At 42.9% G+C, this 15,625-nt stretch overlaps 1 protein-coding gene across 1 annotated transcript; it reads right to left on the bottom strand.

Moving 5' to 3' along the window:
* Positions 1–1,105: 1,105 nt before the first annotated feature.
* On the bottom strand, positions 1,106–9,591 carry LOC132466615 (complexin-1). Its single transcript, XM_060063878.1, has 2 exons — positions 9,391–9,591; positions 1,106–4,583 (listed from the first exon to the last, which is right to left on the bottom strand). The coding sequence occupies exons 1-2, from the start codon at positions 9,574–9,576 to the stop codon at positions 4,386–4,388; spliced, it is 384 nt and encodes a 127-aa protein (XP_059919861.1). The 5' UTR covers positions 9,577–9,591; the 3' UTR covers positions 1,106–4,385.
* Positions 9,592–15,625: the final 6,034 nt, after the last annotated feature.

Here is a 15,625-nt window from a genome sequence, read left to right as displayed (position 1 = left end):
TTGGGCTCTGAACATGAAGGTTAATGAGATTGATTTCCGGCAGAAAGACCATTGTGCTTTATCTTCAACGAGAGTGAAGATAACAACAGGTTCCACGCCTGTTCTTATCTGTTCTCTCATTACTCCTTGGCAATAACAGGGCAGAAAGAAAACATAAAAAATGACATGATTTACCTTTCCAACAAGGTCTTGTATCAGGATGATACAGAAATAATGGCACCGGTTAGAAGAAGATACCTCAGCAGCTCTGTTTCTTGATAGATTAGATTAGATACAATTTTATTAATCCCCTGTAAGATTTCTTTTTTAATGATACAGGCGGCCCCTAACCTGTTCTGTTGCATGGTTGCCAATTGGGTGGAAAGCATTACATCAGACGTAATCAGACTTTGAGGTGACGTATTCCTTGGTTCAAAGAGCCAGCGTTCAGGGTTTTAGGTTATTTAATGTTATCATCCACAGATTCAGCAGAAACGGTTAGAAAGTTGTAATTTCCCTAACCTCCATATTTAAGCCTGATGTTTTTCTCATTTGCTGAAAAAAATATTATTTATTTTTGGCAATAAAAAGCTGAATCACATATCAGAAAAAAATGACCTTCAAGAGTAAAAAAGGTTTAGCTCTCGGATAATTATTAAGAACTGCACCTCAGGCTCATGCTCGCAAGCTTTTATGGAGCAGTAGGGTAAACATATCAAGGCCAAGATTAAACTACACTGAGCTAATCAATATTAACGAATATACCTAAAACCAAGGAGGAGTCCATCCATGCAATCGCTAATAGACTTATTGTGAATCAGTTTGATGTGTCTGTTTTTTTAGATATGCCAGACGGGAGGATTGGCATCACCCAGGACACTTAATGTTGGCCTGTTAAATGTTTTGTTTTTGCGAGTTATTTGTTCACGTTTTCATCAACACAATGCCAACTGTTCACAGCCCTTTCGCTTTATTGATGGTCAAAACTCTTTTGGAAGCAAAAAACAGCATATGATACACATCAATACAACTTCCAAACTATTCATTTTTGTTTTAATGTTTAACACGGGTTAAACAATGAAAGTGTTGAGTGTCCAAACAAAACAATTGACTGCAGAAAACGATGAGCAGTCATATGAAATCACTTTATTCTCAGAGAGTGCAGTGATTCCATTTTGCAGAATTTTTATTTTACAGACTAGAGTCTTTCTTTCTAAAGTGGCATGCAGTGAAGGTGGGGGCACAGTAACACACAACAACAGGGTCTAGTCTGCGCACAGTAAGCATGCATACACTTGTTCAACAAACAGGGAGATAGAGAGGGACAAGGGCGAGAAGAGTTTTTACAGTTTTTACAGTAATACAATTAATTAATACAAAAAAATATTATAACAATTTACCAGTAAAGTACCAACCACCAAAACACAGGAACAGGCATGACTGCATACAAGAGTAACAAACAAACAAACAAACAAACAAACAAACAAACAGACATAGAAGACAGATACAAGCTTCTTCTCAACGGGTTCAGGACACAAAGAGACAGATGCAGGTAAGACGGTCACAATCTATTCACAGCAAGGAGCATCTCTTTAATGGTCAGGCAGTATAATCATTGTAACATCACTGGGGTGTGACCGGCACAAATTAAATGACCTCCGACCAAACAGGCGACATGAACGTCACTAAAACCACTTTACTAGAGCGGCGTCCTTTTATGGGGCAAGATATGGATCTCGTTTGACTTGGGCAGTATTTTTGTGCGATCAATAGGCGTTTAGCTATTGATTGACTAGGCAGTAATCTTAGCGTTCTAGGGTTATTCTGGGCAAAATAATGAACATAAAATAAATACTACAAATCAAAATGAGAGAGGGCATGCGTTTGTTGGCCTCTTGCGAAACAAACATTAAATATCTTAGAGCTTATTTTTAAAACGTTCTAAGCGATAATCTTCATATAGAATGTCTAAATAGCAAATGAAATTGAAATACCTGAGAATTAGAAATAAATTAAAAAGGTCTAGTTAATAAATTTAACAATGGAACACTACGTCTAAGTCTAAAAAATCGATTCTTATCTTTGGCTTGATTGGATATATTATTCAGATTATTCATGGTTTGGATGCTGCTTATGCATGAATCGGATAAGATCAATTTTATTTGGTCTGAATCATTAGTGTGGTAGAAAATGTTGGCCATTTCTTTTAGCTAAATGTTAGCTAACACATCATCCTAGCACAGGTCGGAGGAAGGCAACAGTAACCAGCGACAAACTACTGCTATTTAAACTGCCAATATTAACAAGGAAATATGTTTTTACGAGCAGTTTACCTACAGGCATAGCACATTTGTGGAACAACTATTTCTGTAAATGGCAAGTAAGACGTTCTAACACAGCTATTTATCACATTACATAAGAATATAAGGTTATCTCATTCATGTTAATAATGCAGTTTATATATGCTGATTAATTTATTTGAGCTTCGTACAGGAGTATCTTTCTATCGTTTCTCCTAGGTGGCAGGCATTGTAGCTATTGATATGACTGATTTACTCATGTACGGAATCTATGTATAAACTATTGGAATCCCACTAGTACTTCTTCATCTGAACAACAGGGCAGTTAGTGGCCCTTGGTGTGGAATGTCGTAGATATTAGGAATGTTTTAAAAGACACTGTGGAATGATCACAAGAAAATAAGCAGACGGAAATAAGGCAGAACAACTTTGTCCTTGTCTGACAGCGTTTGACACTTTGCTTGTTTTTCAAAAATGTTCATACCTCTACCCTATAAATTAGCACATTGCGTTTATACGACATAAGGAGAACTACAATTGTCCTGTCATTTTCTTCTCTATGTAAACAAACAACCACAATGTAGTTGTACTGTGCTGAACATCGATTGTGACTATTCTTTTTTTTTTTACCGTGTGGCAAAAACATTTAAAACATTTGTTACGACATTCAACAAATCCCCCTCCATCATCCCTAAAAAAGCTGTTAATAAAACGTCACCATTGAGCGTTGGACGGCAACTCTGACATTGACTAACGCGCTGAGAAATCATTTAAAAACAGGTAACGATGAAGATTGTCTGTTATTGATTCAGGACTGCTGTCCCGTCAGTTAAACAATACACACAGAACAACTTCATGTCCTACAATATATTGCACCTTTGTCACTGTCTGTTTACATATAGTGTGTTGTGTTCACAACACAGTTGTGTTTCGTCCCAAAAATTAAAATCTTTGTAAATGTTTTTATAACAAAAAATGGAAAAACAAAGTCTTTTTACTGACAAATTTACTGAAAAAATACGCATGTCCTCATTAGCAAAAGCAGAGCTTTTAACATGTAAAACTGGACGTTTAAATGTTGTGTGGATTTAATATCAATAACAGATAAGTACAGCTATATTTCATAGTCATTTTATACAAATTTTGTGAAAGTGCGGTTCACGTATGGAGGAGAGATTGGCCTGCTGAACACGGCCAGTGAGACGTCAAATAAATTTGAAAACCAAAAAGTTATTGCCTCACATTTCACAATGTTTCGCTTGAAGAAAAAGTAACAAATCAAAATTACTGTTTTGTACTGCATGTAGCGCACTGTACTTCACGAATTGTAACAAATGCATGCTTAACAAAAATCTATAAAAATAGCAATAACAAGCTGAATCCTTGTTGACCGTCTTGCTTTACAATTGTGATTTTCCGGTAGCGAAAGCACAATGTCACAGTAAACTTTGCGATCAGACAGTAAAACAAAAGATTCCTCACAATGGACTGAACTGATAAAAAAGTTGCGAGTGTTTATGTACATTAGATGTATCAAATATTAGCAAGAACACAAGAGGAAATTTCAGAAAGAAACATTGAAATGATATGATACGTTTTTCAAAGTCTAAAATATGGCTTATTCTCATAATAATTTAGTAATACATTATACTAGCTTAAAACGCACATATACTCCTTTCTTTAATTATTTATTCATGGATTAATCTATTTTTTGCTATTTACAAAAATAAATGTGGAATGGTAGTTAATATGTAAATTTTGGAACTCCAGTATCAGACATGGACCAATCAGAGATCGGGCCATGTGGTTTGTCATGAAAATTACATGGACTGTGCGGAACTTAGATCTTTTAGAAAGGCTTAGTTCTAGCGATATCTTAGATCTTAGCGATATCGACAAAGATTCTCAGACAAAATTATACCAAAAAAAAAAATGAACACCACCACAGCCCAGATTACTATTTTGAACATTCAGGACAAAACTTGTTATGTCTCTCGATTTGGGGTCGCTAAGTACAGAGGTTAAGGGTCAGGGGTCAGGTGTGGTGCCATGGGTGTGGTCATCAGAAGGTAACAATCAGGTGTGTAACGCGGGGAACTCGTGGCGTTACTTCTTGTTGAACATATCCATGAGGGGCCCGGGGAGGAACTTCATGACCGTGTCCACGATGCTCTCCTCTTCCTCCTCTTCATCGCCACAGCCGGTAGGCACGGCCTTTTTGGGCCGGGTTAGACTCCCCTCTGAGGCCTGCTCCATAGCAGCTGCTGCCTCCGCCTCCTTTTCCTCCTTCTTCTTGATGCCATACTGCACACACACACACACACACACACACACACACACACACACACACACACACACACACACACACACACACACACACACACACACACACACACACACACATCCAGGTTTTCATTTGCCCTAGGATTAGACCTATTACATACTGCAAGCTGTACTGCAGTAGACACACACCCACCCATACACACACAGGTTTATATATGGAGGTGCTGCAACATTCTCACACTCATCGAAACAAAGCCATGTATGTGTATGTTTGTGTGTGTGTATAAGTCTCTGCTTTAGTGTGTGCGTGTGTTTTGAGTGGCACCGGGGAGTGTGTTTCCAGTGCTTGCTGTTATATTGAGTAGGTTATTATCCATACAGGGTTGATTACCTTTGAGACGGCTTTCATCTGGCTTCAATGCAGACAAACGCTGGTTGTCGGATATTAAACAACCAACTCTTAAGATTACCATTTGAGTCGTGCACGCACAGCTTGTGAAATTGTCCTGGTAGCGCCACATTGGAGCAAAGTGACATCATCTGGCACCAATTTAGGCCTATTAGAATACTAGCGACGGTAACCAGCAGGTCTTTCTCCAGATCTGACACTAGACATAGCAATAGCAGTGTAGCGAGCTATAGCAACGATAAAACATTTTATAAAGCATATGAAGTAGCTATCAAATAGATAGTAGGATATTCTGGTGGTTTAAATCCCAGACAAAAGGTTCTCAGTTTTATCTCCACTGTCCGCAACTGACTGTAGGATCTAAAAATTCCCTTAAAACTCGCTTTGGGGGTTGATAGCCTGGCTTTTGCAACAATGTGGTTCATCATCACTTTTTTGAGGATAAGCGAGGATGGTGTTGTCTTGGATTTCGCAGACACTGTAGCTCTAAGATGTCCAGGCGCTTTCGGAGAAGGGGTCCTCATGTCATGATGGGCTGCATGCTGGTCAGCTAAGACCCTGCACGTAAATGAGGAAGCCTCCTTGAGAGGCTTCAAACACACTGTGGTCTCCAGCAAACACTGCCACCCAGAACCTCTGGATGGGCTTCTGGGGGGTATATTTTCTGAAAGGGAGACGACTGCCCTCCGTATCTAATGGTCTGTAGGATTTCAAATGAAGTAAATTAAAGTGTAGTTCCGGCGAAAAATTGAACCCCTTTTTTTCGTTGATAATCGAGTATAGAGCTTGCCCAAAGTTGCCCGGAACAATGTGTCAGCCCAAATGGCTTTGACTTGTGTGGACTTCCTGGAAACATGGACCTACCGGTAAGGCACAGACTCGGAAAACAGTATTTTTTTTAAAAACTCCCGGTACGCTAACCAAGTTGTTGATGCTTAGTTCTATGTGCAGGGACCCTAATCATGCTAGTGCAGAGGTTTGGTTCTATTTTGAGAAATATTAGTGGTAAAAAAAGATCCTATTTGGAAGCGTTCGCAGTGCCCCTAGCCAATAACATGGAAGTCATTTGGGCTGTTACATTGCTCCGGGACACTTTCGGCAAGCTCCATACTTGATTATCAAAAAGTGTCTGGAGTGCTTATTTTATGGGTTTTCATGCCGAAAAGGACCCTGGTCAGGGACGCAGGAAGTGGGGTGCTCCGGGTGCTGCAGCACCCCCCTAGTGGACAACAGACGCAACTACAACACTTGAACTTAGGCAATGCCGCGTTTTTTTATTTTTTTTCTCCGTCATTCGATTACATACAGCACCCAGTGCCGCCGCTCTTATAACGTGCGCATCACGACTTCCTGCGTCCCTGACCCTGGTTTCATTTTTCGCCGGAATACACTTTAAGTCACATTCTACATAGAATGGTTTTGCACTCTGAGTAAAGATGTTATCAGCTAGAGGAGAGTCACTTTCAAGAGCGGGATGAACGGCTGAGTGAATAAGCAGAGCGATGTGTGTTGTAGGAACATGTATGTTCATGTTTTTGTTAATGTATGCACGTTTGTTTATATCTTTGTATGTGTGTGGGTGTGATGTGTTCTTATGTTTGAATGTGTGTGGGTGCGTGTGTGGGTGTGTGTGTTTCAGTCTGGTAAAATGACTTGAGCTTTGACAGAAAAAGAGAAAACACAAGCTATTGCGAGTAACTGAACCGATGTAAAACCGCTCTTTGGATGTTCCGCTGTAACGTCAACGCTCACTTGTTCACCTCTCATTAATAAACCCAGAGACTCTTGCTGTGGGAGCTAAGCCCTGTCTTAGTGGGGTTAGCTCTACTTAGTAAGTAGAGCTAGGTCAGTGGAGCTCTTGGAGAAGTGACGCCTCACATCCTCTGTCAATCAAAGTTTGGCAAAAACAAAGATGAGAAAAAAGCAATTTTGAGATTTGGGAACACACAATGGGAGCAAACACTATAGTGTTGTTGTGCCTCTGTTGGCTCGGCGAATCAAAGCTTACTGGTGGCGTCGATGAGATAAGCTACTGTCTGTTTTCAAAAGAGAACCTTCGGCTGACATCAAGGCGAGGCAGAGAGCCGCTGTGCAACAGGTCTTGAAGGCTATGAAGAATAATTACTACTTGCTCATATCCCGAAAGCTTTGTTCCAAAGTGACCTACAGTGAACTACATATACATGTCACTAAGGAGCAGATAGGAATTAGGCATCACCCTCAAAAATAGCATGCTGTGTGTTTAGTTCCTATGTATTTGTGGCGTTTTCTTTTTCCCCCTTTAGGTTTTTCCTTTCACTGACCTACATTTTAAGACTTCAAATATGGTCATTCTTCAGTCGGGGCTCGATTGATTTGTGGAGGCTTGCCAACGAGGGCAAAGCCACCAGTCAAAAGGCCTCATCAGTTCAACCTGGTTTACCGGATGCTCCATCAAGCTCATGCTTGTTTTAAACATGACCTTTTGAGGCCCTGCCTGTTAGCTGTGTTTTGGTGCTGTTTGTTACCACTGTGGCAATTGGTCACTTTTTGCTTTATTAGGTGCCATTAGGTGCCTTAACATATTTTGTTGTTGAAATTTTTGTTACAGGTCCCATGGCATGCTACTTTATGGATGCTTTTATATAGGTGTTAGTGGGCCCCTAATACAGTATTTGAAGACATTCAATAATTTCAGTCTTGGTGCAGAATTACAGCCACTACGAGTCAGCCCCACAATGAGCTTTCTACAAACGTGCCGTTTTTTTAGAGGCGGTAGTGTTTACAGCGGATGGCTCGGATTCATAATATCATCCGGAGGCGCACACAGCTTTTGGCCGTGCTCTGTAAATATTCTAGAACACTCCATATCTAAATAATATAATTTATTACACAGCTCTTCTCAATGCCGTGGAACGCTCCGTACACTTGCATGGGCCCTTCACAACTTCTGGCGGTGAATTATATTTGATAAACCACTGTTGCTAAGCATATAATGACCGCTGTCAAGGAAAGTGGATTTTTTGCCGTCTTGCGTATCACTCCGCAAATAGTCCGGTAACTTATCAACCCTAGCGCCTTATTTTCCGATAATGACAGGCGTTCTATGCATTATCCCTTGCATAATATATCGATATCTATATACTATATAATAATAATATATAATAATATAATATATAATACTTATAATATAAGTTTGTTGTTCGTCTTGAGGACCACGGGTAGGAATCACGTTCGCTGAGGACTGGGCCTTGATGATACACACTCTACCCACTTTGAACACGGACTGTGCGGTTCCACTTTGTGAACCACTTTGGCGCCCCTTTTACAGAATTGAGGCTCTTTGATCAATATGAATGACAAATAATGGTAATGTAAGTGTAAGCTGGTAGCTAGCTTGTGAAGCTACACTGTATATACCTGCAGTGATTATTGTTAAAGAAGGAGAGAATCTCTTGCAATGGTGGTTACGTTTTAAGATACCTGCCCCTTTAATTGCAGAAGAAGAGGTCCTGTTTGATTACCAAGTGGAAAATCCTTAGCATCATTCTTCTCTCTCTATACTCCCATTCTTGTCGTGTCGTTTAACTCGCCCCTAGCTCAACCCTGGGCCAATGCTACAGTAACAAGGAGAATTTGTATTAAAGAGAGACAGTCACGCTTCTTCAACTCCTCTCCAGTTGGAATAATTCCTGCTCCTCTCTTTTCCGGGGGATATTCTGTCATTCATCCATTGAAGCGCTACCAAAACAGTCCCAGAAAACCACTGGGGCGAAGAATTTGTGTCTGTGGATATCTTTGGGGCCATTTTTTAAAGTGTTTTGCACCAATGAGATCTTTGGTCCTGTCCAACTATTCTGGTACTTCATGCAGTAAAACATGCAGTAAAACATTTTGATCCTGATTTTTGAAATTGAACACATGGCTCGACCCCCACCTGATTCCAAGTTTTAACACTTGAATGCAACTTAAATAAGTATTGATCCGGCAGATGGCAGGAAGATAGGGAGAAATGGGAAGGAGACACAGATACTCTCATATCAGTGAAAGCTTGACTGCCTCTGCTCTGTGCATAAACGAAGCCTAGCCCACGATTTAGAGTGGATGTCTGATCCACATTTATTCATAGGTCAAGTGAGGCTGGGAACTAGCCGAAGGCAAGAAGAAATATTGTAGCCAAAAATGAAGGCCTTTCATTTTCAGTGTTGCTGTTGTTCCATAACTCACACTTTATATTTGTAAAGTAATCTCTTTTGGCAACCTAATACCTTGTAAGCTATTCAAATGTCAATGGTTGGTGTTTTCTTCATCTGCATCTTCCCCACAAATAACCTTTCCTTGATGTAAACCAGGATTCATAATTTATTATTGCATGTAAAAATGTATGTATCTAAGGGTTTTCTGTTTTTGTGTTTAGAGGTCTGGGTATTAGGTGCGTACCTTATCCCGGATCCCCTGTCGGACTCCCTCCCTCTCCGCCTCCATCTTGGAGTACTTGGCCTTCCTTTCCTCCTCCTGCTGTCTCAGCGCCTCCTGTCGCTCCTCTTCCTTCTTCTCCGCATCGGGGTCCTTCTCCTCCTCGCCCCCCAGCATCTTACCCATGTCCTTGGTGGCCCCTGTGGTCATAACACCAAACACAAGAGTGATTAATAGACAGGGTCTGAGCTAGGTCAAGCAGACGTTGTTGAACCGATGCGGTGAATCCAGTTAATCACACTTAATGACCGTCAAAGATCAACAACATGTCAGGTGACCTCGGCTCGGCCTCCTTGTCCCCATTCCTGAAGGAGCCTGTACTGTGAGTGTTTGATCACCTTTAACCCGGGCCGGGGATAGAAGGGGTCCAGCAACGGAGTACCAGAGATAACCATACAAGGCGTGAGGTTAAGATGAACTCAGAAGAGATGCTCCAAACAAACACTCCACTGATCTCTGCTGCTTTTGGAAACTGATAGCTTGTCGGTTTTACTCTTCATATGAATCTGCATACACATTACAAGCCCGCGTGGTATACTGATGTTTTGGTAGATTATGCCTGAATATAATACGCCCTAAATTCACAATCACTCTTGTTGACGTTTTCCTTTGTTTGGTTCTCAACAAATGTACGTTTTAGTAAAAACAGATCCATGACGATATCGCTCAGGTAATGCTTTGCTAATGCTAACTTACTATGCTCTGGCTAATAGGATGTGGAAGTCATCAAAGGTTAAATGCATGCGGCCCGCCAGCGCCCATTGGATGAATCAGCTCAACTGAGGTGGCTTTATGTACTTTAGTCTAAAAGAATCGGTTTGCTTTATTCATGCTTTTATTGACTTTTCAAATAATAAATGATAGTATTCACACATTAAAATTCTAAATGAACCACAGACATTTCTTGGGGTCACTCGGAGGGGGGCCAATGGCTGTCCTTCGGGAAGTGACAGCAGCAGAAAGCCTCACCCTGGCCCTGCCTTTGGCCCCGCCCAGGAAGGAACGAAGCCTGGAAGCATTTTTCAACTTTGAGTCCTTTCGGTCGAAGAAATCCAAGTGGGTTTAACTTAGCATGTTTTTGGATTGATCACCTTTAAAAATACCAAAGTCTCATCTCTTACTGGTGGACAAAGTGAGAATTGTGGGTGAAAAATGTTATAATAATATAGACGATGGGTGCTGCTTGGGCGAAGCTTCAGGTCTTTGCTGCAACTTGACTGCTAACATATAGTGGAGGGATTGGGAAAGAGTAATGCCTTGGTTTTATTTCTGAAATGCTCTGGCAATGTTAATGTTTAATCTATTCCCAAGCTTAATTGTGGCAAAACAAAGCTTGTTCCAAACTCGGCCCGAATCTTAAAACAAGGCAGCGCATGGAAATAATATAATCCAAAAGATTTGGCGACTAAAAAGTAATCTGTGTGGTGTTGAACTGGTCCAATTATAGTGCCTGGCCTGACTGGGGAGGCTGGTGTATTCATCAACAACTGGGACATCCCCCCCAGAGGAATTAGCCCTCATCTTCCACCTCGTCAGCTGGTGCAGGGTAAGGGCTGGGGACTCTGTCTGAGGGGCCAGGGCCCAGAGACCCCCACCCCCCCCCACAACTAGCCTCCATTGCCCCCTTCTGCCTCTCCAGAAATTGATTTTTAATGAGAACTGGGACCCCAGACTGAATCAGACTACCCTCACAGACACACCCACGCAGGCACGCACACACGCACGTACACGCACATACACACTAACAGACACACGCACAAAAATAGATGAGTGCTTTCACATGCACCCAAACATGCACACAGACACACACACAAGAACGCGCGCGCACACACACACACACACACGCCAAATCCAAAGCACACATATCAATGCATACACATGGACATATTTGAACACACGTGAACACAAACACACAAATGCTGATCCAACTACTACACTACTACTCACTGATCATCAGAGAGAGAGAGAGAGAGAGAGAGAGAGAGAGAGAGAGAGAGAGAGAGAGTCTGCTGAAGCCAGAGACTGGTGGGAGACACCCGTGCCCTTGAAGTGGTTGTCTTCGTTCCAGTACTTCCTGTGTGGATCAACCAAATGATCAGCCTAATACTGCACTGCACCGCGTCCACTTGCTGCTAATTAAACAGTGCGCGTCTTTGTGTTTCCCCTGGACGGTGTATGTAGTACTGTACATGTGATGTTAAAGGTTAAATCAAAGTGAGGTATTACTATACATTATGGTTAGTCATATCATGTTACCTGTACTTTGTACAGGTAACATGTCCTACTCTGTATTGTCTTCAAAGGGAATTATTATCAAATGTTCGGTACAACGTAATAATTGTGAACTGTGGTAGACCTGGGGGAACCATGTGGTACATTAACATCTGTGATACAGATAAGGATTTATATTTCAGAATGGCTTGATGAATGGCTCTCACTCATTAAATGTTTCACAAGGTTCCCTATGTTCTACTGACTACTACGGTAATACACTGTCCTCTAGCTCATTCCATGTTGTGAGATGTTCTTACACGGTTATGGGTTTAGTGAATGGATCCAAATTATTTCCTTTATACTCTTTAACAGGAAGGACGGAAACAGGAAGCAGAGTGGTAAAGGCATTACGACGCCGGCATTTCTCTGGCAGTTGACTGTTCATGCCTATAAGTTAGCGTAAGTAATTCTTTCAAACCATCATTGTGTTAAAAAATACCAATTAGCCCTGAAACCGACTTTTAGGAAAGAATCAGGAGACTCCCAAACATCCTTCTGTTGACTCAAGTCATAAGAGAGAACAGTAGAAATGTGCGTTTCTTACATGTCTCTGTCTGCCCGATAACTAATGAGCGTGTCGCTGTGGCTGGCTGGAATTTGTAGACCCCGATTTGGCCATGTCTCAGAGCGGGTAGATGCTCAGTGCTAACCTAACCTCGTCATTAACCCTGTGCGCCGCAGACAATGGGACATCCATTGGAGCCTACGGGGGTGTAGCACACGCGCACCCTGCCTCTGCAGTCAACACTGTTATCAGGCCGCCCAGCTACGCTCCCGCCGCCCACTCAATCAGAACAAAGACACGTAGACGGGCTCGCGTCACGCACACGTACACACAGACACATGCGCGCACGCCAGCGGGCTGGGATTATCACTGGATAGAATAGAGGTCGTCGGTTTCGGGTTGATGGCGAAATAAGCGGGAAAAATACCCCGCAACCTTGGAGGGCTAATCCCGATGCTAACAGCTAACCCCAGCGCTCGCGGCTAATTAACTTGATTGTGACAAAGTTGCTGTTTAGCATAAAGGGACACCTGAGGTACTAAATCTTCATAGACAAGAAGGATAGACTCTGAACCGGTTCAGCTCTTCAGAGGGTCTAAAGAGGTCTCTTCAGTAGGCCAGGCTTGGGCTGGGGTCACGATGCAACCCGGTATCACGTGATTTCGTGCTCATGCACACAAACGTTATCAATCTATTGAATCGTGTCCCAGATTACGATTGGCCGACTTTTTTAGTGCTACACAACGAAATGTAAACCAATGCATTCTGAATGGGAGCGTTCTCCGACAATTGACGTGCTCCACAAAACGAAACGAGAGAGAGAAAGAGAGAAAGGGAGGGACAGAGAGAGAGAAGCTTCAGAAGGGGTGAGCGCAGATAGTACAGTGCCCCCTCTAGTTATATATCTGTATATATTATTATCTAGTTATATATATGTCAACATTTCTGAATTGTAAGCAGACCTCCTCAAAAACGACCTTAATTGTCGGAGAACGCTCCCATTCAGAATGCATTGGTTTACATTTCGTTCTGTGCAGCATTAAAAAAGTCGGACAATCGTGATCTGGGACACGATGCGCACAGATTAACGTTTGTGCGCATGAGCACGAAATCGCGTGATACCGGGTTGCACGATGGGAGGTAGAGAGGGATGGGATAAAAGAGGAATGGAAGAAAATGGTAGAATGGAGGGGCAGAGAGATAGAATGGACGGCTAGGATAGTGAGATGGTACAGAGGGCTCGAGACAACGGTGAAACAGGGAACAAGTCAGAATAAATTCAAAGTCCGAGATGTGCCTTTGAGAGTGTGTCTGTGTGTGTCTTTGAATGTGTGTGCCCGCATGCATGTACAGTAGAGTTGTGTGGGTGTGTATTAATGTATGTATGTATGCATGTACGTATGTATGTATGTATGTAGATGGGTGGGGTGTGTTTATGGCTCTGCGTGTGTACCTCTTGTTTACGTGTGTTTGTTCGTGATGATTTGTGTGAGTATGTGGTTTGGTCAGTGGGTGGATAGTTTTTGTTGCATTGCAAGTGGTGTGTGTGAAGTGAAGTGTGTTTGTTCAATGTGTATATGTTTAGATTGGAGGTTGGGTGGTTGTGGTTGCTACTCTGTGGGTGTGTGCAAAGTGTGTGTGTGTGAGGGGGGGGACCTTAGGCTGAGAAGTCAGGTTGATGTTGTGTGTAGAAGCCTTCTGTTGCTCTCAATCTCTTTTTTTATTGTTTGAGTGGTCTGTGTGCAAGTGTGTAAGTGTATGAATAAACGATTTTGTGTGTGTGTGTCTGTGTGTGTGCTTGTGTGTGTGAGTAAGTGGATTGCAGCAATTGGTTGGGTTAATGTTTGTGTGTGTTTGAGTTGTCTCGAGAGGCAGGCCGAGAGTAAAAGAGATGATAACAGCGAGAGAGGCTGTGGGAGGTAAAGGAGAGGAAGAGAGATGGACTATAAACCAGATTAATCTAAATCGAGATTGGAAGGGCACAAGAACAACGGCGACAGCAAACAGGAAGAGAAAGGGTTGAGACGGAGAGATGAAAAGAGATGAAGGGATTAAAAGAAGGAAAAAGAGGGATGGAAGAGAATGAGGAAGGGAGGGAGAGAGGATTTTTTTTTTCGACCAGCTCAGTAGCCCTAGGAATCCTTCGTATCTATTTCCTCATCATTGTCATCGTCATCTGGCCTGCGTGCTGCACCACCCAACTCTTATCTCAACCTTCTCATCCAACTGCACCACTAACACCGACACCACCACAGGAGCCCCTCTACCACCACCACCACCACCTCCATCACCACCACCTCATCGACATGACAACCGCCCACTTCACCACCACCACCACCACCACCCACCCTAGCAACCGTGAGAGAGCAGAGATGGACGGAACGGGGGGCGTCCCTAAACGATATCTGAGTAAGGCAGTGAGGTGTATAGGTAATATTGTGCACCACAACCTTGAAGATTTCACGGAGCCCTTTAGAAAAAAAAAGCACAATGTTCCCTTCTCTGACATTCTGAGGTTATGAAAGTGAGGGCAATGTTTATTATTACACACCTCTCCTCCCTCATCAAAGGTCGTCTCGGGGCTTGATTCATTTCTGCTCCTACACAGTCTGGATGAAGTACAAAGAAACTTGGAGAGCCCTCCCTCCATTCGCCCACACGAGAGTTAACAAACATGAGAGTTAACAAACATGAGGGAGAGAGAGACGCAGAGAGAGAGAGACAGAAAGAGAGTGGAGGAGAGGGGGAGGGGGAGAGGTAAATATATATACATATAGAGGGACGGGTGGACGGACGGAGAGACCGAAAATAGATTCAGCAGCATGTATTCCCCGGATCTTTCTCCCAGGTCGACCTTGTGGCGGAGGGAGCGAGTGGAGAATCTAAAGTGGATGAATGATTAATGTCTGAGATGAGCCTCATCCGCCCTCGCTTGATGGTGATACATGGCATCACGCACGCAACTTCAACTCCCATTAATCGTGGCAGGGTTGACTGGCCTCCCCGGCCCGTCACCGTGGCGATGTGTAAACAGTGGTGAGACACACCCATCACTCTAGAGGCGGGCAGCCGGGTACCACAGAGAAGACACGATGTGGCAGCAAACGCCTCCTTTAGACTCGAACGATCCATTGACCCATCTGCCAATCCGTCCTTCTTCTTCCCACGTTAAAATGTATCGAGGTGAGGATGAATAACTCGTTCACTCTCACTGCTGTAATGCAGGGGAATGATATGTATGTTTTAAACAGGAGAATTCACGTCAACTGGTCGTCTCTTTCCCAGCAGATAAACATCCCGTCCACTGGAGCTGAGCTAACAGCTAGAGGCAGCTAGCGGCAGCTAGAGGCAGCTAGAGGCAGCTAGAGGCAGCTAGCGGCAGCTAGAGGCAGCTAGAGGCAGCTAGCGGCAGCTAGAGGC

This window comes from Gadus macrocephalus, chromosome 10, assembly GCF_031168955.1.
Source record: "Gadus macrocephalus chromosome 10, ASM3116895v1".
Taxonomy (NCBI): domain Eukaryota; kingdom Metazoa; phylum Chordata; class Actinopteri; order Gadiformes; family Gadidae; genus Gadus; species Gadus macrocephalus.
This window is presented reverse-complemented; position numbering and strand designations above follow the sequence as displayed.